This window comes from Petromyzon marinus, chromosome 53 (assembly GCF_048934315.1).
Source record: "Petromyzon marinus isolate PM22_M1 ecotype Great Lakes invasive population chromosome 53, UKy_Petmar_22M1.pri1.0, whole genome shotgun sequence".
Classification (NCBI taxonomy): Eukaryota; Metazoa; Chordata; class Hyperoartia; order Petromyzontiformes; family Petromyzontidae; genus Petromyzon; species Petromyzon marinus.
The window spans coordinates 5,263,284-5,290,518 of NC_133719.1; the positions used below are offsets into that span (position 1 = coordinate 5,263,284).

At 45.9% G+C, this 27,235-nt stretch overlaps 1 protein-coding gene and 1 long non-coding RNA gene across 3 annotated transcripts; one reads left to right on the plus strand and one right to left on the minus strand.

Moving 5' to 3' along the window:
- Positions 1-1,167: 1,167 nt before the first annotated feature.
- Positions 1,168-14,561, minus strand: LOC142905389 (uncharacterized). Its single transcript, XM_076051946.1, has 11 exons — positions 14,198-14,561; positions 11,827-12,000; positions 9,537-9,678; positions 8,995-9,098; positions 8,278-8,431; positions 7,310-7,440; positions 6,346-6,550; positions 5,281-5,426; positions 4,519-4,723; positions 3,461-3,600; positions 1,168-2,694 (listed from the first exon to the last, which is right to left on the minus strand). Exons 1-11 carry the CDS (start codon positions 14,238-14,240, stop codon positions 2,255-2,257), a joined length of 1,884 nt encoding a protein of 627 aa, XP_075908061.1. The 5' UTR covers positions 14,241-14,561; the 3' UTR covers positions 1,168-2,254.
- Positions 14,562-15,088: 527 nt separating this feature from the next.
- Positions 15,089-26,826, plus strand: LOC142905390 (uncharacterized). Of its 2 annotated transcripts, none has more exons than XR_012929540.1 (6): positions 15,089-15,184; positions 21,566-21,646; positions 23,456-23,511; positions 23,847-23,963; positions 25,583-25,733; positions 25,858-26,826. It is a non-coding gene; the product is annotated as an uncharacterized LOC142905390 (long non-coding RNA). The 2 variants fall into 2 exon arrangements; XR_012929539.1 differs by lacking the exon at positions 15,089-15,184 and adding an exon at positions 18,960-19,218.
- The last annotated feature ends 409 nt before the right edge of the window (positions 26,827-27,235 follow it).

Sequence of the window (27,235 nt, forward strand, 5' to 3'; positions counted from 1 at the left end):
GTACTTACGGTCCGACCTCGCAGCGATGGAGGTCGCAGATAGATGATCCTGTAAACAGAATCTGGCTGTTCTCTGCCCCGTCTCACAGACGTGCGAGTAACAGTGAGGTGACGGCTCCTCGATCCTCCCTCCTGTTGATCTCCAGTAGAAAAAAAGTGGCCCTGTGCTTCCCCAAAGCGTCCATTTTTATGCTCCTTTCACAGCCCTCGCACCGCCCATCCGCGGTGCATCACGGTTGGGGCCGTTAATCCGCAGTGCATCATGGGTAGGGCCGTTAATTCGCGGTGCATCATGGGTAGGGCCGTTAATCTGCAGTGCATCAAGGGTAGAGACGCTAACCCGCGGTGCACCATAGGTAGAGACGCTTAACCCGCGCTGCCCCGCTCCCCACCTGTCTGCTGGTCCGCGTGTGTCCTGGGCATCTCCTCACTGTGGTTCTCAGTGAGTTCGCCGTGGTCATTTAATTCTAAGTTAAGCCACGGCGCCGCAGTGCCATTTGGCCTGGGGGGCGGGGCTGCCAATTCCCTGACCCTGAGAAACCGTGGAGCACCCCCACGAAGAGGCTTCTCGGGTAAAAACTCAGGGCAGTTGCCCCCCCCTCCCCATGAGGCCCTACTTGAGTGTGTGTGTGTTTAGGGGGGGGGGAGGGTGGCGGGGGAAGTGCTGTGACGGGAGGCAGGTGGCTTCTTGGTCGCAGCAGCACAGCGGCGGCCCCGGTTTCGACGGAGCGGCTTCGCTGTTGTGGCACCACACATCCCCACTGTAGATGGCGCTCCCCCACCACTCACCCACCCCCCACCAACCACGAATCACCCCCCCCACCACCTACCCACCACCCATGATGCATCCAGGACCCCTTGAGCTGTTTGGGGCCATACACTTTTTAGTTACTGAACCCTCATCACAATCCTGCGCTGTGAACACATAAAATAAATGTTTCTTAACAATGTTTTCCTTATGATCTGTCCTGACAATTCTGTCAATAAACACGTTTTCAGAAACGCGATGTAATAAACGGACCAATGGAACACTTTGTGGCACTGTTGACCAGAAATGTTGGCCCAATAAACTCCGCGACAAAGCGTTCATAACGAAATTGGTGCATTTTACAAGTTTGATGCGAATACGTTACATTTTAAGTAAAATAAACAAGCCGTAGGCCTGGTACACGTGTAGCGTGGTTACACCCACTTTTAATAGTTTTACAGATGCAGGTACTCGTACAGGCAACAACTATGTTTGCGAAGATAACATTAATCATGAAACATGTCTCACAGCATGAAAAACAAAACCGTAAAATGGTGTTTAGCAGTTCCAGCTGTGGTGACGACATGTCAACTACCTCGTCTGCTATGCAAAAAGGTCGTGGGTTTGATCCCAACCCTGATCTGTCGCTGCACACGAAGCTTTGGGTCTTCTCTGCCACAGTCATTCCATCCCTTCTCTATGCTTGTGAAACGTGGACCCCTCTAATAGAACATCTGCGCTGATTAGAAAGATTCAGGATGGCCTGCCTATGATCCATCATGGGCTTAACCAGGCTTCTTTTTGCTGGATAAAGGGGGATTAACGGTCATGGTACGGGTTAGAGAAGAGATGGACCGATGTAGTACAGGAAGTTTTGGAGCTGAGTGGACTTGTCAAGATCGGCCTCTGGAGGAGGCTCGTGAAGGACGCCACTGGGCAGTTGGATGCAGTCGCCTTCCAACAACAAGAGAGGGAAAAGGAGCGACGCTCACGACGAGTGGAGAGCCAGGCGGCTAAAACACAGAAAGATGGCACAGCAGGGGGCACAGGTGGTGCATCTGCCAGTCATCTCAGTCAACCCATTGTACCTGAGTCTATACCATGACCCACTTGTCAGTGAGCCTTCGACACTTCACGTGGACTCAAAATGCACCTGGCATACCACAGGCAGCGTGGTGACATCACCGTCACTTAGTGGCGAATGGCGGGTATTTGTACGCGCGTGCCCCGTGTATCTCTTTATGTGTGCGTGTGCATGCCTGCCCCGTGTGTACAATTGTGTTGACTGATTGCACCCTTTCCGACAATAAAGCCAGCATCAGGACTCACGGTAAGTCAGAATCAGAATATTTATTTACATTCGCAACAAACAGTACCTCAATAAAAAAATGTACATTATAATCTTAACTCTTGATACATTATGAAAAATATTTACAAATCACATCGACAAATGTGGCTGTATCCACATCCATTTCAGATGCGAAGAGGTCTCTGTAAAAAATTATATTCAACAGCAGAAGAATGTCCTAAGTCGCTTCCAGAGGCCTCTCTTCTTGTGGATCTTGGCGGCGATCGGCTCCTGTGCCCGCTCCTGCGCCGGCTCCTGCGCCCGCTCCTGTGTCCGCTCCTGTGTCCGCTCCTGCGACGGCTCCTGCGCCGGCTCCTGCGATGGCTCCTGTGTCCGCTCCTGCGATGGCTCCTGCGCCCGCTCCTGCGCCCGCTCCTGTGCCCGCTCCTGCGCCCGCTCCTGCGCCCGCTCCTGCGCCCGCTCCTGTGCCCGCTCCTGTCTCAAAGAGCTGCGCTGAATATGCTCCTGCTGCTGCTGATATTGCCACTGTGCATATTCTTTGAGATCCTGTTGCTCGAGGACTGCACGGCTGCTCTTGTACAGTAGGTGGCTTTGGAGAGTCCACCTGCTGGTTGGTGCGTACAGCTTCACAGCGGGCACTGTGGTAGACAGAGCAGAGAGGGAAGAAACCGACAGGGGTCAATATTGGAAACACAAGCGCCGAGCGTTGATTGCATCGATGTTCAAAATAGCTTTTGGTAAACGTTGGAATTTTCTTTGGTAAAGTTACCTAATTCCTACACAACCCTGCTCAATGGATCCACCATGAAGCACTTTGATTGAGTGATTGATGCTGCGGCGCTCATTGATTCATGCAAGCCATCCTGTCATTCATTGGCTTCCTCATCACTAATGCATAGTTATTACCATGGCCATAGTTGTCATAAATGTTACATCTGGATACATCTGCTAATGTCAAGGACTCAATTTACTTGGTTGACCGTTTCCTGAGCTCGACCATACACACTCATCATATTAGAGGACAAACTACCTTCATCCTTCTTTGCACACTCTGTTGCACTATCTTATGATCTTGTGCTTAAGTGTTGTAAGATAAGTAATAAGAAATATACAGCCCTTTGTCAATCCATTACTTATTGAAAAATACCTCCCCCATGCCACGAAAGTCATGGGAAGGGTTATACTCTTCGTCACTGTGCTTTTCACTGCAGGTGGGTGCACAACGCAACCCAGGATCTGTCCTAAATATCACTCACCACTCATGTTAGCTGTGGCTCAATTCACAGTGCAGCACAGAAACAACTTTGCAACTGTTTCCATCATATTGTTTCAAACGATTAATTAATTCAGTCTGGCTGCCCCCTCCCCCCCCCCCCCGAGTTGGCAATGCCGACTGCTACTTACTCTCTATCAGCGAGTCGTGAAACTCCCTGGGATGTGGGCACGTGCATGCCCTGATGGCGGGGTCATTATCACGAGCAGCGGCGGTGACATTGGTGGTGGTGGTGGCGGCGCTCACGGCAGTCGTGGTGGCATCTTCCTTGCTGTGAACACAAGAAACAACAAGCGGCAAGAATGTCAAAAGGCTGAACTCTGCAATAGAATGCAGAATAAGGGGCAAGTAGCTAGTCGTAATAAACTATTAGTTTATCATAGTTGATTATAGTGGAATAAATAATGTTTACCATAAATTATGTTTACCATGTGAGAAAGGCTATCGCAATTCTAACAACAAAGAAGCATAGCTACAACCACTCAATAACCTCCACTATCCACAACAACCATGCCACAACCGTACACAACTGTTATTCATATGTAGCTGGAGGTCTTCCCAAGCTGTAATCATGACGCAAGTGGACCTCTGTTCCTCAAAACACTTTGCAGCAGCCCTTTAACCATTGTTTATCCTTGCGTTGTGTTCATCACTCATTACTTCACCTACACTGCGGCCTGACTCTCCAGGGTATCTGGCAATGTCATGGCTCACCAACCACCCCCTTTTGATCAAGGGTTTAAGGTGTTATTGTGCCCATCATGTCAGATCTTCACCAATTTCTCTCTCCTCTGAGAAAACCCAGACCATTATCACTCGCTCGAAGGGCTAGGGATGAAAACTCAATAGGAGGGTTGGTCTGATTCCGGCATGACGTCTCAAATTCGCCTCTGTGTCTGCTGAGGTGAGCACAGCCTTGCTTTCAAAAGATACGTCAATCCCAGCTCACTCTCAGCACCATTATGTCCCTGTCACTGCTGCTGGAACGGCTGTCCGAGTTCTCCCAGCTCACGGCATCCCACGGTGGATCAATGGCCAACTCGTCCGTTTGGACAGCGGCGTCGACCTGCCCCTTGATTGTGCCGTGCTAGCATCCCGCTCCGCTAGCCGTGTGTCTGCTGATTGTGCGTTTGTTCAGCTGCAGTGGCAAAGCATCTGCAGATTTTTCACTGTGCTTGCTTTTACTCACTGCGAGAGGACTTCCTTCTTCCGGGACTGCACCGTGACCGCCTCCTTTTCCATCTTCTGTCCCTGAGTTGACCCCACCATGGACTCTGGAATGTCAATTTCCACAGTCCGCTCGTAGCCAACGCGCATGAATTCAAGCTGAATTGTTTTTTTCTGCTTTAGCTGATGCGGCTGCTGCTGCTCCTGCAAGTCTTTCCCAGGGGACACTGTGGGAGACAGAGCAGAGAGAGATTAAACGGACAGTGGTCAGTATTGGAAACACAAGCACAGAGCGATGATTACATCGATGTTCAAAATACCTTTTGGCAAACGTTGAAATTTTCTTTGGTAAGGTCACCTAATTCCTGCCCCCAACCCTGCTCAAAAGATCCACGACGAAGCACTTTGATTGATTGATGCTGTGACGATCATTGATTCATGCCAGCCATCCTGTTGTTCATTGGCTTCCTCATCAATAATGGATAGTTATTACCACAGCCATAGTCATAAATTTAATATCTTGATACCTCTGCTAATGTCAAGGACTCAATTTACTAGGTTGACCGTTTTCTGAGCTCTACCATACACACACACTATATTAAAGGACAAACTACGTATCTTCCTCCTTCTTTCCACACTCTGCTTGACTATCTTTTGATCTTGTGTTTAAGTGTTGTAAGATCATAAATAATAACAAATATATATAAAATTGTTTCAGACGATTAATTAATTCATTCTGGCTGCCCCCTTTTCCCCTCAGTTGGCAAAGCCGTCTGCTTCTTACTCTTTATCAGCGAGTCGTGGAACTTCCTGGGCTGTTGGCACGTGCATGCTCTGATGGCGGGGTCATTATCCCGAGCAGCGGCGGTGACATTGGTGGTGGTGGTGGTGGTGGCGGTGCTCACGGCAGTCGTGGTGGTATCTTCCTTGCTGTGAACACAAGAAACAACAAGCGGCAAGAATGTCAAAAGGCTGAACTCTGCATTAGAATGCAGAATAAGGGGCAAGTAGCTAGTCGTAATCAACTATTAGTTTATCATAGTTGATTATAGTGGAATAAATTATATTCACCATAAATTATGTTTACCATGTGAGAAAGGCTATCGCAATTCTTACAACAAAGAACCATAGCCACAACCACTCAATAACCTTCACTATCCACAACAACCATGCCACAACCGTACACAACTGTTATTCATATGTAGCTGAATGTCTTCCCAAGCTGTAATCACGATGCAAGTGGACTGCTATTCCTCAAAACACTTTGCAGCAGCCCTTTAACGATTGCTTATCCCTGCGTTGTGTTCATCACTCGTTACTTAACCTGCACTGCGGCCTGACTCCAGGGTTTCTGGCAATGTCATGGCTCACCAACCACCCCCGTTTGATTAAGGGTTTAAGCCGTTATTGTGCCCATCATGCCAGATCTTCACCAATTTCTCTCTCCTCTGAGAAAACCCAGACCATTATCACTCGCTAGACAGGCTAGGGATGAAAACTCAATGAGAGGGTTGGTCTGATTCCGGGATGACATCTCGAATTCGCCTCTGTGTCTGCTGAGGTGAGCACAGCCTAGCTTTCAAAAGAGATACGTCAATCCCAGCTCACTCTCAGCACCATTCATGTCCCTGTCACTGCTGCTGGAACGGCTGTCTGAGTTGTCCCAGCTCACGGCATCCCACGGTGGATCACCGGCCAGCTCGTCCGTTTGGACAGCGGCGTCGACCTGCCCCTTGATTGTGCCGTGCTAGCATCCCGCTCCGCTAGCCGTGTGTCTGCTGATTGTGCGTTTGTTCAGCTGCAGTGGCAAAGCATCTGCAGATTTTTCACTGTGCTTGCTTTTACTCACTGCGAGAGGACTTCCTTCTTCCGGGACTGCACCGTGACCGCCTCCTTTTCCACCTTCTGTCCCTGAGTCGACCCCACCATGGACTCTGGAATGTCAATTTCCACAGTCCGCTCGTAGCCAACGCGCATGAATTCAAGCTGAATTGTTTTTTTCTGCTTGAGCTGATGCGGCTGCTGCTGCTCCTGCAAGTCTTTCCCAGGGGACACTGTGGGAGACAGAGCAGAGAGAGATTAAACGGACAGTGGTCAGTATTGGAAACAAGCACAGAGCGATGAATGCATCGATGTTCAAAATACCTTTTGGCAAACGTTGAAATTTTCTTTGGTAAGGTCACCTAATTCCTGCCCCCAACCCTGCTCAATAGATCCACGACGAAGCACTTTGATTGATAGATGTTGCGGCGCTCATTGATTTTTGCCAGCAATCCTGTCGTTCATTGGCTTCCTCATCAATAATGGATAGTTATTACCATGGCCATAGTTATCATAAATTTAATATCTTGATCTATCTGCTAATGTCAAGGACTCAATTTACTAGGTTGACCCTTTCCTGAACTCTACCATGCACACACATTATATTAGAGGACAAACTATCTTCCTCTTTCTTTCCACACTCTGTTTGACTATCTTATGATCTTGTGTTTAAGTCTGTTGTAAGATCATAAATAATTAGAAATATATAGCCCTTTGTCAATCCATTACCAACACCTCCCCCATGCCACGAAAGTCATGGGAAGTATTTTACCATTCGTCACTGTGCTCGTCACTGCAGGTGGGTGCAAAATACAACCTGGAATCTGTTCTAAATATAACTCACCACTCATGTTAGCCGCAGCTCATAATTCGCAGTGCAGCACAGAAACAACTTTGAAACTGTTTCAGTCAAATCATTGTTTCAAACGTTTAATCAATTAATTCTGGCTGCCCCATCCTCCCCCGAGTTGGCAATGCCGTTTGCTACTTACTCTTCATCAGCGAGTTATGGGACTCCCTGGCCTGTGGGGATGTGCTTGCTCTGGTGGTGAGGCCATTATCCGGAGCAGCAGCAGTGACATTGGTGGTGGTGCTCACGGCTGTCATGGTAGCATGTTCCTTGCTGTGAACACAAGAAACAATAAGCGGCAAGAATGTCAAAAGGCTGAACTCCACAATAGAATACAGAATAAGGGCAAAGTAGCTAGTTGTAATCAACTATCAGTTTATCATAGTTTAATAGAGTGTAATAAATTATGTTCACCATAAATTACGTTTACTATGTGAGAAAGGCTATCGCAATTCTTACAGTAAAGAACCATAGCTAGCCACAACCACTCAATAACCTACACTATCCACAACAACCATGACACAACCGTACACAACTGCTATTCATATGGAGCTGGAGGTTTTCCCAAGTTATAATCACTATGCAAGCTAACCTATTCCTCAAAACACTTTGTAGCAGCCCTTTGACGATTTTTTATCCCTACGTTGTGTTCATCACTCGTTACTTCACCTACAATGCGGCCTGACTCTCCAGGGTTTCTGGCAATGTCATGGCTCACCAACCACCCCCTTTTGATCAAGGGTTTAAGGTGTTATTGTGCCCATCATGTCAGATCTTCACCAATTTCTCTCTCCTCTGAGAAAACCAACCATTATCGCTCGCTAGATGGGCTAGGGATGAAAACTCAATGGGAGGGTTGGTCTGATTCTGGCATGACGTCTCGAATTTTCCTCTGTGTCTGCTGGAACGGCTGTCCGAGTTGTCCCAGCTCACGGCATCCCACAGTGGATCAACGGCCAGCTCGTCCGTTTGGACAGCGGCGTCGACCTGCCCCTTGATTGTGCCGTGCTAGAATCCCTCTCCGCTAGCCGTGTGTCTGCTGATTGTGCGTTTGTGCAGCTGCAGTGGCAACGCATCTGCAGACTGTTTACTGTGCTTGCTTTTACTCACTTTTTCTGCTTTTGCTGATGTGGCTGCTGCTCCTCCTGTAAGTCTTTTTTAAACTGTTCCTTTTTATTATGGTCTGCACAAGTGTTCCCGTGAAGTACCACTTTGCTGTGAGCAGACGGTCCAGTGGTCTGCATGGACAGTTTCCGTGGGGACACTGTGGGGGAAAGAGTGGAGAGATATTAAACGGACAGTGGTCAGTATTGGAAACACAAGCACAGAGCAATGATTGCATCGATGTTCAAAATACCTTTTGGTAAAAGTTGGAATTTTCTTTGGGAAGGTCACCTAATTCCTGCCCCCAACCCTGCTCAATGGATCCACCACGAAGCACTTTGATTGATTGATGTTGCGGCGCTCATTTATTCATGCCAGCAATCCTCTGTCATTCATTCGTTTCCTCATTATTAATGTATAGGTACTACCACGGCCATAGTTCTCATAAATTTCACATCTTGATACTTGTGCTCATATCAAGGACTCAATTCACAAGGTTGACCGTTACCTGAGCTCTACCATCCACACTCATCATATTACAAGACAAACTATGTATCTTCCTCCTTCTTTCCGCACTATGATTGACTATATTTTGATATTGTGTTTAAGTGAGGTAAGATAATAAATAATAATAAGAAATATATTAAATTGTTTCCAACGTTTAATGAATACATTTTGGCTACCCCCTCCTCCCCCGAGTGGGCAATGCTGTCTGCTACTTACCCTTCCCCAGCGGGTAGTGGGACGCCCTGCACCGCGAGCACGTTGTTGCCCTGGTCGCATGGCCAGCATCCGGAGCAGCAACAGCAGCAGTGGTATTGGTGGTGCTGTGAACACACGACAAAAAAAAGTGGCAAGAATGTCAAAAGGCTGAACTTTGCAATAGAATGGAGAAAACGGGCAAGTAGCTAGTCACAATCAACTAGCCAAGCAGCCACGAGGACTTGTCTACCCAATGAACCTAACCAATTTCCTAAATCGACAGGAGGTATGAGACCTCCCAATACCCTACCTTTAATCCAAACCACACATTTGGCACTTGGCTATGCCCGCTTTTCAGGAAATGCCCACCTTTCAGTTTTGGTGTTCATGGTGCAAGGGAGGATTATCTTGCGTGGAAAATCAACAGAAAAGGATTTTATATCTATGCCAAATAATATTTAAAAACCTCCACTAGTGCTACGATAATTTCAAATTCAAATATACTAAACAGGTGAGCATGGGAATGAAATGCATAAGTTAGTGATTATATGCATCGAACGTACCATTGCCCCAGCAGTGGGATGAAGTTCCTGTACACAGTGACGCGTATAGCAGTACCAGTCTTTATCGCGTTCACCATGGATGAGATGTGTAAGAGTCTGAAGCCAAGCAATTTTGCCTTCCCCACCTTGAACAGCACATCTCCTGTGGAGTGAAACAGACACAACGTTCATCTGCTAATTAGCTCATGTTTGTGCATGTGCTTGTATGTACGTCTTTGTATGGACATGTGTGTGCGAGGGGCTGCACTTGTTCTACCAAGCACCACGGTGGAAACACTGAAATAAGCTCATGCTGGAGGCCCCAGAGGACAAGTGTTTATGACGCCTACTGGCCAAACTTCATTTGGCAGAGATGGAATGAACCCCACCCCCCCCCCCCCCCCCATCTTGGGGTTCCTCCAGGAACAGGTTATTGCTGCGATTGGCCACGTGGAATGTTCAAATTATCATTGCAGAGGTGAGGCTGCAACTCCTTTGGCAGGATATGGACGGGTACCACCTGGACCTCTGTGGAATACACGAGGTCCAGTATATCGGTTCTGGCTCCAGTTATCATGAGTGAACTGTTTTCCACTCGGGGCAGTAAACTGCCAAACCACAAGGAGTGGCACTTTCTTTGAACAAAATAATGAAGGCGGTGGGGGAGTGTGGCGGTGAGGTATGGGAAGCTCTTAAGTTCCAGGCTGTCGTGGGTAATTGCTGTTCACTCAGAGGAGTTGGAGACACTGCTGCTATATCTGGAGTGTGCCACTAAGAGGTGACGTCTTACCATCAGCCTCACCGAAACTAAGCATCTGCCTGGGTATTTTGTGCCATCAAACAATTCAGCCCATCAACTTCCCACTGGTGATGGAGTAGTTGTGGAGAGAGTGGAGAGTTTTCCATACCTGGGAAGTATGCTTATGACTAGCTCTGGTTTGACAGGTGAGGTCTCACTCCGAATCAGTTAGGCGGCATTATCTTTTAATTGCCTGCATACTGTTGTGTGGAAGTGTCCTGGTCTATCGCTCTACACAAAGCTTGACGGCTAGTCATGCCCTCCCTTATCTATGCTTGTGAAACGTGGATCCCTCTAATGGAACATCTATGCCAGGTAGAAAATTCAGGCTGGCCTGCCTATGATCCATCCTGCGTTTAACCAAGCTGTATTGCGTGAGGAGCTTACAAATTCTATCAGTGAGCTCCTCTGGAAGGTAAGGCTGCGTTAGCTGGGTCATGTAGCTGACATGTCCAGCCACTGTATGCCTAAGCATCTTCTGTTTGGCCAGATAGAGGGGGCTAAACGGGCACAACACGGGCTGGAAAATAGATGGGCTGATGTGGAGCTGAGTGGATTCGCCAAAGACTGGTACCAGCGGTGTCAAGATCGTCCTCTTTGGAGGAAGCTCATGAAGGACGCTACCCAGGCAGTTGGAGGCAGTCGCCCTCCAACAACAACGGAGGGCAGAGGAGCGACGCTCACAATGACTAGCAGAGTGCCAGGCAGCTAAAATGCGGTAAGTTGGCACAGGAGGGAGGTCAGCTGGTGCATCTGCCAGGTATCTCAGTCAAACCATGGCACCTGGTTGTGTCAGGTGACCTCCAGTCAGCGAACCTTCGACACTTTACATGGCCTCAAAGTGCATCTGGCCTGGCACAGGCGCCGTGGTGATGTCACTGCCACTTAGTGGTGAATACCGGGTGATGTTGTGTGGACACAACAACGACCTTGAAATATATATAGCCTCACACAAGTGTCGTGGTGAATGGAAATTGCCACGTGTTTGGAGCAGTGGTGCAGGGATTTACGCACTGCACCATAAATCCAGTGACATCAACTGTAATGAATGATATCTAAATGGTGTCCTGGGCCTTTCCGAGATCAATTCCATCTTAAATGAGCACCTGGTGCATTGTGTAAACATCAGCATTGGGAATACAAATGTGGCTGGGTGAGGTGCTCACCACGCCAATGTACAACTCTTCATAGGTGCCCACTATTAGAACTTGCCCCATCAGTCTCTGTGCTCGAATTTCATCAGAATAATTTTAACACCAAATTTCACGTGATGTTACCAAACATGTCATCATTGTTGACCGAGCTGAGACCAAACCTGTTTTAGTCACAGGCAGCTGAAACCCAGATCTGAATTCAGGATCTCAAAGGCTCTCAGTTCAGTGTTCTGACCTCTGAACCACTTGGCCACGTCTGATGTACTGTTGTTTTAAAAAAACATCAAAAACATAATGGGCATCCCTACACCTCATATCGCAGTACTTGCTTGGCCCGTGCATGTGTGCAGTGTCTTACCTGGCTGCAGTATTCCGTTTCGTTGAGCATAACTTCCAGGAGTAAGTGAAACCAGTTGTATATATTCTCCGCGCTGTACGAAATGCAGCCCCCAGCCGATATATTGCTCCATAATTACATATGTCTTAACAATGTGCACATTCTTTGGTTCCAGTTCCGTGCTAAGCGGGAATCCTGCAGCCATAGAGAAGGGAAGGATAGGGTTAGTTAGAAAAAAGTGGTGAGTAGCATAAATACAGCAGTTTTTTTTGCGACATAGTTTTTAGGTGGTTATTTTTCAAAATAACATCTCTGAGAATGAGAAATGTTGGGCCAAACTGAGTTCCTGCTAAAATGAGAATTGGGGCAGTGATCATCTCCCGTTTACAGCCCTGAGCCAAAGGAGGCTATTACACATTCTTATGACGAGATGGTTTATATTTTCTCCATTAATAAAAACAATAGAAGCCCTCTTAACGACGGTAATTGGTTCTATGAAACCGGTTGTTAAGTGATTTGGTCGTGAAGCGAGTATAGGAAATAAAGTACACCAAGAATTCAAAAGATATGTTTCCACTTCAAAGGCAGCCAACACCAAATGTAAACAATTCCCAATGCTCATGAATAGACATCACTGATTGGCCGAGGCCTGGTCAGATCACTTTGAAGCTTGCCGATTGGCCGAAATGAGCAGTTGCGTGCTCGTCGTACGCCCATCGTTGACATAGGAATGGTCGGTAAGCGAACACATTGGGCTCTATGGAGGCCCTACACTACTATACACTCCGCCACTATACACTACACTATACACTACACAATGGGCTCTATTGAGGTCCGTCGTTAGTTGTCAACCGGGGTGGTCGTTAAGTGGGGTTCTACTGTATGTGTATGTTTCTCCAATTAAATATTTTCCTAATTTCACTGTGAATAATTCTGGGAAAAGTGTCAGCTTGTCTGATTTCCCTCCGAATATGCATATTGATATTTCTGAGTAGAATGCCTTTTCATAGTCTAAAAACGTCAGGTTCATGGGTAATTGAAATTAATTGGTATTTTCCAGAATGTGATTACTGATATGCATAGGGTCGGGCACCCATATGCAACTAATTACAACAATTTGGTGGGCTTTGGCAGGACCTGTCACCATAAGAAATTACGGAAGGTCGAAAATATTAGTGGTGTAGCAGCCAAGGAATGGAAGGAATCCAAGAGTACATCGTATTATGTAACCCTACTATCCGTGAATTTTGCGGATAAGAGTCACGCGAAACATACATCATATTATCCAGATACACAAACATGGACACATGCGAAAATACGTAAAGACACAAAAACAGACAGAACATACCCACTGAAACATGCATAATAAACACACAACGACATGGATACACGGAGAAATATAGAGACACACAGAAACATGGAGACATTCAGAGACACACACAAGCACACCAATACAGAGATCGAGAGACACAAACAGACACCGAGATGCAGGTACTGGACTTAGAGACACACATAGAGATAAGTAGAGAAAGGTAAAGTACAAAGACAGAGATGGCGAGAGACATATAGACAGAAGCACTGAGACACCTAAGAGATATATGGTTGAGCAACATGCAGGTACTAGACTTAGAAACACACGTAGAAATAAGGAGAGGAAGGTAAAGTACAAAGACAGAGATGTAGAGAGACACATATAGACGGAAGCACTGAGACACACGAGAGATATATGGTTGAGCAACATTGAGTGTGTGCAGACACTCTGTTATGTTGTAGGTAACGCAACATTATCAGTGGTTTTCATGGCCAGACACATGTGCACACACAAACACACGCGCGCCGGTATGTGTGTAGGCCCTGAGAAACCCCTTAATAAACCCCTCGACACGCAACAGGCTCCCGTTTTGTCAACCAGGAATAACGTGGACTAGCAGCGTGCGTGATTACGATATTGCGTGTCGTCACCGTGAAGTGAGATCACGTGTGAGGGGGCGGGGCTTAATTATGTGACGTCACATACCCGCAGGCCACGCCCATTATCTAGGATTATCTGCGGATTATTCTATACATTTTGTGGAATGGAACCTTATTATCCGTGAATTTTGAGGAAAAGAGGAGTCATGTGAAAAAAAACATTATCCGCGAATAAACATCGACACACAAACATGGAGACACAAATCATCCACATACATAAAGACACAAAAATAAGCATAACACACCCAGAGACATGCATACACACACAAAGACACGGATACACAGATAAATACAGACATGGAGACACTCAGAGACAAACACATGCACACAAATACACTGAGATAGAGAGACACAGACGTCGAAATGCATGTACTGTACTTAGAGAAACACATGAAGATGAGGATAGAAAGTTAGAGAGTACTTAGGTAGGCCCGGAGAAGCCTCATTATTAATCCTTGCTTCATGTTTAAAACTCTTGATCCGCCCTCGACAAGCAACAGGCTTCCGTTTTGTCAACCAGCAATAACGTGGACGAGCAGCGCGCGCGTGATGATTGCTTGCCGTCACCGTTGAGCTTGATCACGTGTGGGGGGCGGGTGCTAAATTTATGACGTCTCACATCCGCAGGCCACGCCCACTCCACGCTGGCCCCGCCCCCTACATCCTGCCCGCTCACTGCTCTATTAAGTTTTGATTTAAAGCTTTCGCGACTGCAGGAATTAATATTCTTGGTTCTTTCGGTAAAGTCACGTAGAAGGGAAACAATAAAATAAAAAAATATTTTATATTATTTCACAATAAAACAAAAATATATTTGTATTATTTCATTGTTTTCCATCTACGTGACTTTACCGAAAGAACCAAGAATATGCTCCATTAAGCTTTGGTTTAACACGTAGGCTTTCGCGGCCAATATCTGTAATATAGGTTTTTTGGGTTAGACCTTGTAAATATGAATGTGGCGTTAAAGTCGCAACTATGTGCATGCATAATGTACGCTGATTACCATATGAATAACCCAACCGGCAACGGATAGCCATTATAATTCATGTTTTCATCTCCCCCTCCTTTGCACATCACAAGATATCATCACATCTATCCGTCTATTTAAATAACAAAATAGAATTTCTCCACAGATCTGGCTGTCGCCTGACGAAGCTAGTTGTAATGACTGGCGAAACGTCGTACTCGGATTGTAAATGTTCTGTATTTGCTCTCCAACACACCGGTGTGCTGTACCAGTAACGAATTGGCCACATTCTGTTTACGTTGCAACCCTTACTAATTTGCTGTGTCGGGTGGTTGCGGGTTTAATATTTACGCGATCTAACCCAAAAAAACCTCTTAAGCCTTGTCTTCACAATCGCTGAACGCGGGTCCACAATGCAAAGCAGTTGGCAACAAAACGGTACGATCTAACTTGCAATATACTGTATGTGTAAATGTCACGGTTGTTAAAATGAGCACGGTTGTAAGAGCTTTGCCTGTCAGTCACAATTTAAAACATTTCGCTCTCTTCATAGATGTTCTAAATGAGTCAAACTTAGGAAGACGATATCCGTTGAATTGTTTAGTGCTGCAAGATTAACGTCCCAAGCGGCTGTTCGGTGTGCAGAATAATGGTGTGATGTATAGATGTCTTTAAAATAGTTTTTTGTTGTTTTGCAAATACACGCTTTCGTTCGCTTTAGATAGTTTCTGATACTTTACATAAAGGGGAGTGTCTGGACTGAAAAGAGGCCACTGACTTCGGCTAAACGGGACATTTCACGAGTGGATCACAATTTACATCGTCCACTGTGTACTCTCTGCCTTCCCCGTCGTCTCCTGCCTCTAGTCACGACTCCTCGCTACTCTCCCAATCTTACTGGCCGTCTATCTTAGTCCTCTATATAGCCTCCCATATCACCCCTTCTCTCATCATCATCATCATCACGGTGGCTAGGAGATGTTAACTACCTCGCCTGGTGTGCAGGAGGTCGTGGGTTCGATCCCGACCCTGACGCCTGCTGCTGTATATTAGGGGGGCCCCCTCCTGTCAATCTCCCCATCCTCCCACGTCGTCACCCCTCCCCCCACTGTAGATTACGGCCCCCCCACCGTAAATCGCCCCCCCCACTGTAGATGACGGCCCCCCACCACTCAATAGGGGAGCTCCCTCCCCCTCCTGTCAATCTCCCCATCCTCCCACGAGGTCACCCCCCCCCCCCCCGCAATGGACAGTGCCGAACCGGGGGGAGGGACGGAACGATAGAGCTCAGTCGGCCCTAGCTGGTAAAATAAAATAAATACTAGTTTAGTTAATCTGTTCCTCATTATCATCTCTTCTAACTCTTAATCCCCTCCTCATCTCCCTTTCTCTTCCTCCTATCTCTCTCTATTCGTTCATCATATTTCTGTCATCTATTATATATTCTTTATACCCTCTTTCGTTTCCCATTACTACTCTACTAACACTACCCCAATCCTCATAACTGTCCACAGACAGAATTACAATGATCCATACTCTTTGGTTCTTTCGGTAAAGTCACCTGATGAAGGAAGCTGGTGTTGCCTCCGAAACGTAGTGATTTAATTTAGTTGTTTTCATTTTTGTTTTATTTTATTTAATCAATTAAATTTGTACCTACGTGACTTTGCCGAAAGAACCAAAGAGTATGGATCCTTGCAGTCACGAAAACTTAAAATCAAGAAGAATTACAATGAGTTTAAAAAACCGCGCCAAATCGCTCATGCAGCTTAATACTGTACACATGTGCAGCCGTGAATAGTTTGTAAATGAGGCCAACCCCAGAGAGAAATGCTAACATTACATATTCCTGGGCATTCTCTCTGCCTCAAGGACTCTAAAAACAACCTGTAAATAACGTTTATACTGAGCTATCTCTCCTGCTCAAAATCTGATAAACTAAAATCTGATCACAACACACATGAACCTGTACTGTACCTTTACAATAAATCTCATCAGAAATCACTTAACCATAACGCACCTGTTTATTTTGGAAAACACCATAACCTGTTCACCAATTTTTCAAAGTTACTAAATACCACTCATGTAAAACTAACTTCATCCTGAAGTCTCTAAAAACATTCATATACGTGTATATAAGGACTATTTCCCGGATGCATGGCTTGTGTGTGCCCAGCTGCATAACGCAACAAAGATATATAAATATAAAAAATAGTCCTCCTGTGCCCGTACGTTTCCCTCTCTCGAACTACTCAACACTTCAAAACGTTTGTTTGAGGGGCTCCGAAGTAAAACTACACTCACGACCATCACTCACCACACACCTCAGCAGACTCGCGTGAAGCCGACATCCCCCGATGCCCCCACTGTAGATGACGGCCCCCCACTGTAGATGACGGCCCCCCACCACTCAATAGGAGAGCTCCCTCCCCCTCCTGTCAATCTCCCATCCTCCCACGAGGTCACCCCCCCCCCCCCCCGCAATGGACAGTGCCGAACCGGGGGGAGGGACGGAACGATAGAGCTCAGTCGGCCCTAGCTGGTAAAATAAAATAAATACTAGTTTAGTTAATCTGTTCCTCATTATCATCTCTTCTAACTCTTAATCCCCTCCTCATCTCCCTTTCTCTTCCTCCTATCTCTCTCTATTCGTTCAACATATTTCTGTCATCTATTATATATTCTTTATACCCTCTTTCGTTTCCCATTACTACTCTACTAACACTACCCCAATCCTCATAACTGTCCACAGACAGAATTACAATGATCCATACTCTTTGGTTCTTTCGGTAAAGTCACCTGATGAAGGAAGCTTGCGTTGCCTCCGAAACGTCGTGATTTAATTTAGTTTTCATTTTTGTTTTATTTTATTTAATGTATTTAATTTTTACCTACGTGACTTTGCCGAAAGAACCAAAGAGTATGGATCCTTGCAGTCACGAAAACTTCAAATCTAGAATTACAATGAGTTTAAAAAACCGCGCCAAATCGCTCACGCAGTTGAATACTGTACACGTGCAGCCGTGAATAGTTTGTAAATGAGGCCAACCATACAGAGAAATGCTAACATTACATATTCATGGGCATTCTCTCTGCCTCAAGGACTCTAAAAACAACCTGTAAATAGCGTTTATCCTGAGCTATCTCTCCCTGCTCAAAATCTGATAAACTAAAATCTGATCACAACACACATGAACCCGTACTGTACCTTTACAATAAATCTCATCAGAAATGACTTAACCAAGACTCACCTATATTCATATCCTCAGCTCTTTCTGTAAAGTCACGTTGAAGGGAAACAATAAAATAATATAATATATAAAACAATAAAAATTCTCACGACGTTTCGACCATAATACAAACGGGCATTATCAGGTGTGAAAACCAACGGCAAGAAAAATTTGAAAGAAGTGGCGGTTTGCATAAATTATTTATTTATAAACGGTGTTCTTATTTATTTATTTATTAAAAACCGTTTGCGCCACGGGCAGCGATTTGACAATTTGTTTAGAAGGACGAGTCCATCTATGTTCTGAAAAGAGGAGGGGGGAGACGAAAAATTAATGTGTGCTGTCTGAAAGCCACCGTAAGCGTAAACAATCAATTAAGACCTGAAATGGTTGATCAAATCCTTGCAATGATTGCTAAGCCAGAATCCATCTTCTCAGTTGAAATTGTCTCTGTGCTTGTATATGTGGATAGCCTCATGAACGAATCTCTCATGGTAGCCAGATGGCTTACATTTGTTCACCAAATTATCTAAAACACTAAATACCACTAATGTAAAACTAACTTCATCCTGAAGTCTCTAAAAACATTCATATACGTATTTAAGGACTATTTCCCGGATGCATGGCTTGTGTGTGCCCAGCTGCATAACGCAACAAAGATAAATAAATATAAAAAATAGTCCTCCTGTGCCCGTACGTTTCCCTCTCTCGAACTACTCAACACTTCAAAACGTTTGTTTGAGGGGCTCCGAAGTAAAACTACACTCACGACCATCACTCACCACACACCTCAGCAGACTCGCGTGAAGCCGACATCCCCCGATGCCCCCCCCCCCCCACTGTAGATGACGGCCCCCCACTGTAGATGACGGCCCCCCCACCACTCAATAGGGGGGCTCCCTCCCCCTCCTGTCAATCTCCCCATCCTCCCACGAGGTCACCCCCCCCCCCCCGCAATGGACAGTGCCGACCCGGGGGGGGAGGGGCGGAACGAAGGGGGCGGGGACTCGCAATGGCCGCTCGCTACGACGTCGATCTGAACGATCTTTACAGATGCATATTTGTTAATCCCTTATCAGTGCCCTACCTTATTACAGAGCAATTCAGACCTTATTGGTCACCCCGTGCCCTTTTAAATCTCAGCGTTCATCCCACAAAGGTCTCATCACAAGGAAGAAACACAACATTTTTTTAACTCAATTTCCCTGTACAAGAATACGCGCGAACCGTATGGGTTGACAGGTAAGCAGATGCACACACACACACTCGAACGTGATTGTGTTTTGCCGATATCGCTGATGCTCCTGTGCGTCTTTTTATCGTGGAAATGTCGTGGGTTTACTCACCAAACGCACCGGTGTTGCTGTTCCGTGACAAACCTCACTAATTATCTGTGTAGGGTGAGGCGGCTTTAACGACATTCATATTTACGCGATAGAACCCAAAAAAATTATGGATGTTTGCATGTCCGTATTCAGGCAAGATTTGGTTTAATTTTGCCAACGGGTAAAACTCATTGAGCCAATATATGTTCCATTTTTATTGGGGACCTCGTTACAGAAACCTGGTTACAACAAAATAAACATGCACAAAGCAATACACGGTCAAGTTCCGAATGGCAAGGTCGTGCATCAACATGATAACACGTGTGCAATGCGAGGAGAACACATCACATACACACGAAAAAATATAACCTTACTAAACTCTGCAAAGCAGAGCGATCGTTTGCGCAGGGATATTTTTTCCCCGTGATAAATGCACTGAATAGGCGAGGGGAAACTTATTTTAAGTTGACGGAGGACCACAGATTACAGGTGTGTGTACAACTGCTTGTGCGTGAATTTTAATCTCCCGCCGTGTAATGGTTGGCAGCGCACCGCGGGCTGACAATCCAGAGGCCGATTCTGTAGCCCGGCGCGGCAGCTGAAACGTTGGACAACTTTCTTCAATGCTTAAATTCCCACCACCCAGCAGCCCACCTCGCCGTCCCCGTCCACCCACCACGGTGGCGATGTGTTAACAACTCCTGACCCTGACGCCTGCTGCTTTAGATTTGAAATCTGCGTCTCTCATTACCACGGTGACTATGAGATGTTGACTACCTCGCCCGGTGTACAGGAGGTCATTGGTTCGATCCCGACCCTGACGCCTGCTGCTGTATATTTGGAATCTGCGTCTCTCATCACCACGGTGGCTATGAGATGTTGACTACCTCGCCTGGTGTACAGGAGGTCATGGGTTCGATCCCGACCCTGACTCCTGCTGCTGTATATTTGGAGTTTGCGGTGTCTCTTTCCCCGTGGTCGGATGGATTCTTCTCCAGTTTTCCCCTCCACATTTAGAAACAGGCGTTTAGAGTATTTGACTTCTATACATTTCCACATAAGCCACCTCGTTGAGGTATCATTTGTGACCAGGAGGCTTCTGGAAAAAATAGCTAATAGCTCAGTCGGCCTTAGCTGGTAAAATAAAAAAATACTAGTTTAGTTAATCTGTTCCTCATTATCATCTCTTCTAACTCTTAATCCCCTCCTCATCTCCCTTTCTCTTCCTCCTATCTCTCTCTATTCGTCCATCGTTCATCATATTTCTGTCATCTATTATATATTCTTTATACCCTCTTTCGTTTCCCATTACTACTCTACTAACACTACCCCAATTCTCATAACTGTGGACAGACAGAATTACAATGATCTATACTCTTTGGTTCTTTCAGTAAAGTCACCTGATGAAGGAAGCTTGCATTGCCTCCGAAACGTCGTGATTTAATTTAGTTTTCATTTTTGTTTTATCTTATTTAACGTATAAAAATTTTACCTACGTGACTTTATCGAAAGAACCAAAGAGTATGGACCCTTGCAGTCACGAAAACTTCAAATCAAGAAGAATTACAATGAGTTAAAAAACCGCGCTAAATCGCTCATGCAGCTTAATACTGTACACATGTGCAGCCGTGAATAGTTTGTAAATGAGGCCAACCCCAGAGAGAAATGCTAACATTACATATTCCTGGGCATTCTCTCTGCCGCAAGGACTCTAAAAACAACCTGTAAATAACGTTTATCCTGAGCTATCTCTCCCTGCCCAAAAACTGAAAAACTAAAATCTGATCACAACACACATGAACCCGTACTGTACCTTTACAATAAATCTCATCAGAAATCACTTAACCAAGACGCACCTGTTTATTTTGGAAAACACCATAACCTGTTCACCAATTTTTCAAAGTTACTAAATACCACTCATGTAAAACTAACTTCATCCTGAAGTGTCTGAAAACATTAATATACTTATTTAAGGACTATGATCCGGATGCATGGCTCATGTGTGCCCTCCTGCATAACGCAACAAAGACATATATAAAAATACTCCTGTGCCCGTACGTTTCCCTCTCAAACGACTCAACACTCGAAAACGTTTGTTTGGGGGGCTGCTATGTAAAACTACACCACCCACCCCCCACCACCACCCTCCCCACCACCACCCTCCCAACACCCCCCCCATCACCACCCTCCCCACCTCCCCCTCCCGTATACCAGGCGAGGTCGTTGACATATCCTACATGGTGTTGCATCTGTGTTGGTCCCAGGAAGCGTGCTGCTCGCTGACGCCGGTGTGTCTACATGTTTGCGATGCTCTCTACAAGCTACCAACACCGGAGCACACTACGGTACTGAGAATGTGGAACGGGAAGCGGCGGTGTGGGCCCATTGGGGGCCCTGAGCAGATACATTTTATTTTGGGTGCATCACGTGACTACAAGCGTTATGCGCTGGAGCAGTTGAAATTTACTTTCTCTTCCCCACATTCAGGACCTCCTTCAGACATTTAATCAAGATCATTAAAATTCTTAGACTGTGCATTGCTCATTGTCCCATGGTCTAGGCGTCACACTTGGGTGGTGACGGTGCCTTGGCAATTGCGGCACCTAAACTCTGGAACTCGTTGCTCCTTCGAGATCAGGACTTCCAAGACAAAACATTTCAAATTTGGACTAAAATCGCATCTGTTTAAAATGTCTTTCTCACTTTTCCTTGGTTGACATTAAACTATGTTCCAGCTTCCCATGCATAGCGCCCTGAGAACGATTGTTTAAGGGCGCTTTATAAATGTAAATTATTAACTCAGTTTACAGAATAGTACAAAGTTTCACAAAACAAATGATTAAATACGTTGTGACTTGTTTTGCACAGTGCCATTGTAATGGTGAGCTTTTGAATTGTTATCAGGATGTGAATTGAGATATTTGGCACAGCTCTGCTGTTATTTTTTTTCCATATGCATCCAGGACCCCTTGAGCTGTTTGGAGCCATACACTTTTTAGTTGCTGAACCCTCATCACAATCCTACGCTGTGAACGCATGTAAATTAAATGTTTCTGAACAATGTTTTCCTGATGATCTGTTCTGACAATTCTGTCAATAAATACGTTTTCAGAAACGCGATGTAATAAACGGACCAATGGAACACTTTGTGGCACCGTTGACCAGAAATGTTGGCCTGATTAAATTCTGCGACAAAGCGTTCATAACGGAATTAGTACATTTTACAAGTTTGACGCGAATACGTTACATTTTAAGTAAAATAAACAAGGCGTAGGCCTGGTACATGTGTAGTGTGGTGACACCCACTTTTATTAGGTTTTACGGAGGAAGGTACTCGTACAGGCTACAATTATGATTGCGAAGATAACATGAATCATGAAACATGTCTCACAGCGTGAAAAACAAAACTGTAAAATGGTTTAAGCAGTGACAGCTGTGGTGACGACATGTCAACTACCTCGTATGCTATGCAAGGAGGTCGTGGATTTTATCACAACCCTGATCTGTTGCTCCACCCAAAGCTTCGGGTCTTTTCAGCCATAGTCATGCCCTCCCTTCTCTATGCTTGTGAAACATGGACCCCTCTAATGGAACATCTGCGCCGATTTAGAAACATTCAGGCCTGCTTGCCTACGATCCAAAATGGGCTTAACCAGGCATCTATTCACCGGATAAAGGGGGCTAAACAGGCGTGGTACGGATTAGAGAAGAGATGGAATGATGCGGTACAGGAGGTTATGGAGCTGGGTTGACTTGCCAAAGACTGGTACGAGTAGTGTCAAGATCGGCCTCTATGGAGACTCGTGAAGGATGCCACTGGGCAGTTGGAGGCCGTCGCCTTCCAACAACAACAGAGGGAAAAGGAGCGACGCTTACGACGAACGGAGAGCCAGGCGGCTAAAACACAGCAAGATGGCACAGCAGGGGGCACAGGAGGTGCATCTGTCAGTCATCTCAGTCAACCCATTGCACCTGGGTCTATCCCTTGACCCACTGTCAGTGAGCCTTCGATACTCCACGTGGACTCAATGCACCTGGCCTACCATAGGTGGCGTGGTGACATCACCTCACTCAGTGGCGAATGGCGGGTATTTGTACGCGCGTGCCTCGTCTATGTCTTTGTGTGTCTGTGTGCATGCCTGCCCCGTGTGTAGAATTGTGTTGACTGATTGCACCCCTTCCAACAATAAAGCCAGCATCAGGACTCGCGGTAAGTCAGAATCAGAATATTTATTGTCATTCGCAGCACGCAGTACCTCAATAAAAATGTACATTAAAATCTTAACTCTTGATACATTACGAAAAATACTTACCAATCACATTTACATTTCCGATGCGAACAGGTCTCTGGAAAAATTATATTTATCAGCGGAAGAATGTCCTAGGTCGCTTCCAGAGGCCTTTCTTCTTATGGATCTTCGCTGCGACTGGCTCCTGTGCCGGCTCCTGTGCCGACTGCTGTCTCAAAATGCTGCGCTGAATATGCTGCTGCTGATGATGACAATGCTCTGGTGCATATTCTTTGATCTTCTCCTGTTGCTCCAGGACTGCACGGCTGCTCTTGTACAGTCGGTGGCTTTGGGGAGTCCACCTGGAGGTCGGCGTGTGCAGCTTCCGAGGGGACACTGTGGGAGACAGCAGAGAGGGATGAAACGGACAGTGGTCAGTATTAAAAACACGAGGACAGGGCGATGATTGCATCGATGTTCAAAATTTATTTTGGTAAACGTTGGAATTTTCATTGGTAAGGTCACCGAATTCCTGCCCCCAACCCTGCTCAATGCGTTCCACCACGAAGCACTTTGTTTGATTGATGCTGCGATGCTCATTGATTCCGACCAGCCATCCTGTCATTCATTGGCTTCCCCATCACTAATGTATAGTATTACCACGGCCATAGTTCTTATAAATTTAATATCTTGATACCTCTACTAATGTCAAGGACTCAATTTACTAGGTTGACCGTTTCCTGAGCTCTACCATGCACACGCATTATATTAGAGGACAAACTATTTATGTTCCTCCTTTCCATACTCTATCTTATGATCTTGTGTTTAAGTGTTGAGATAATAACAAATATACAGCCCTTTGTCAATCTATTACTAAGTGGAAAATGCCTCCGCCTTGCCACGAAAGTCATGGGAAGTGTTTTACCATTCGTCACTGTTCTTGTCACTACGGGTGGGTGCACAAGGCTACCTGGGATCTGTTCTAAATATCACTCGCCACTCATGTTAGCCGTGGCTGAAAATTCACAGTGCAGCAAAGAAACAATTGTGTGACTGGTTCCGTCATATAAGTGTTTAAAACGTTTCATCATTGAATTCTGGCTGCCACCTCCTCCCCCGTGTTGGCAATGCCGTCTGCTACTTTTCATCAGCGAGTCGTGGAACTCCCTGGGCTGTGGGCACGTGCTTGCTCTGGTGGCGAGGTCATTATCTGGAGCAGCGGCGGTGACATTTGTGGTGGTGGCTGTGCTCACGGCAGTCATGGTGGCATCTTTCTTGCTGTGAACACAAGAAAAAAAAAGTGGCAAAATGTCAAAAGGCTGAACTCTGCAATAGAATGCAGAATAAGGGGCAATGTGGCTAGTCGTAATCAACTATTTATCACAGTTGATTATAGTGGAATAAATTATGTTCACCATAATTTGTGTTTACAATGTGAGAAAGGCTATCGCAATTGTTACAGCAAAGAACCATAGCTAGCCACAACCACTCAATAACCTCCACTATCCACAACAACCATGCCACAACCATACAGCCCTTTCACGATTGTTTATCCCTGTGTTGTGTTCATCACTCGTTACTTAACTTGCACTTCGGCCTGACTCCAGGGTTTCTGGCAACGTCATGGCTCACCAACCACCCCCTTTTGATCAAGGGTTTAAGCCGTTATTGTGCCGATCATGTCAGATCTTCACCAATTTCTCTCTTCTCTGAGAAAACCAGACCATTATCGCTCGCTCGACGGGCTATGGATGAAAACTCAATGGGAGGGTTGGTCTGATTCTGGGATGACGTCTCAAATCGCCTCTGTCTTAGGTGAGCACAGCCTTGGTGTCAAAAGGGATACGTCAATCCCAGCTCACTCTCAGCACCATTCATGTCCCTGTCACTGCTGCTGGAACGGCTGTCCGAGTTGTCCCAGCTCACGGCATCCCACGGTGGACCAACGGCCAGCTCGTCCGTTTGGACAGCGGCGTCGACCTGCCCCTTGATTGTGCCGTGCTAGCATCCCGCTCCGCTAGCCGCGTGTCTGCTGATTGTGCGTTTGTGCAGCTACAGTGGCAACTCATCTGCAGATTGTTCACTGCGCTTGCTTTTACTCACTCCGAGAGGACTTTCTTCTTCCGGGACTACACCGTGACCGCCTCCTTTTCCACCTCCTGTCCCAAGCAGGTGCCCTGAGTCGACCCCGCCCTGGACTCTGGTATGTCAATTTCCAGAGTCCGTTCGTAGCCAATGCGCATGAATTTAAGTTGAATTGTTTTTTGCTGATGTGGCTGCTGCACCTGCAAGTCTTTAACTGCTCCTTTTTATTGTCGTCTACACAGGTTTTCCTGTGAAGTACCGCGTTGCTGTGAGTTCGACGATCCAATGGTCCGCATGTACAGCTTCCTAGGGGACACTGGGATACAGCGGAGAGAGATTAAACGGACAGTGGTCAGTATTGGAAACATAAGCAAAGCGATGATTGCATTGATGTTCAAAATACCTTTTGGTAAACGTTAGAATTTTCTTTGTTATGGTCACCTAATTCCTGCCCCAAACCCAGCTCAATGGACCCACCACGAAGCAATTTAATTGATTGCTGCGACGATCATTGATTCATTCCAGCCATCCTGTTGTTCATTGGCTTCCTCATCAATAATGGATAGTTATTACCACGGCCATAGTTCTAATAAATTTTATATCTTGATACCTCTGCTAATGTCAAGGACTCAATTCACTAGGTTGACCGTTACATACATGGTATGTATATCGTTTATTGTTAAATTTGAATCGCAGTTCCTTTGATTACTGTTGTTAGATTGTTTTTATAGCTTTATTTTGGTGTTTTTGAAAACATGGTTAAGCCATGTTTCTTGCGGAAGTGCGGAGTTGGCCTGATAACTTTAATCTAAATTGTCTTATGGTTGTTATTGTTTGACTTGCATCACACTGGGATTTTTGCACACAGCGTTGTAATGCAGTGGGTTTTTTTTTCTGGAAGATTTGCTGGTTTATCAAGGATGTCTCTGTTGCGTGTCGTCGCTTTTAGATGTTCTCTTCATATTTTGTTTGTTGCGGTTGCACCCGACTCAAGAGCCGCATGGCTCACAGGGCTATACCTAAAAAATGAAACTTGAACCTGAGCTCTACCACACACACTCATATTACACGACAAACTATGCATCTTCCTCCTTTCCACACTCTGACTATCTCATGATCTTGTGTTTAAGTCTGTTGTAAGATTATAAATAATAAGGAATATACGGCCCTTTGTCAATCCATTGATGAATAAAAAACCGTCATACCCGGAAGTCATGGGAAGTGTTTTACCATTTGTGACTGTGCTCGACACTACGGATTGATTCACGAGGCGACCTGGAATCTATTCTAAATATCACTCACCACTCATGTTAGCTGCGGCTGATAATTCACAGTGTAGCAGACAAACGACTGTGCGACTGTTTCCGTCATATAATTGCTTCCAACGTTTAATGAATACTTGTTGGCTACCCCCTCCTCCCCCGAGTTGGCAATGCCGTCTGTTACTTACCCTTCGCCAGCGGGTCTTGGGACTCCCTGGACCCACGGGCACGTTGTTGCCCTGGTCGCACGGGCCAGCATCCGGAGCATCAGCAGCAGTGGCAATGGTGGTGCTATGAACACAAGAAACAAAAGTGACATAATTTTTAAAAGGCTGCACTTTGCAATAGAATGGAGAAA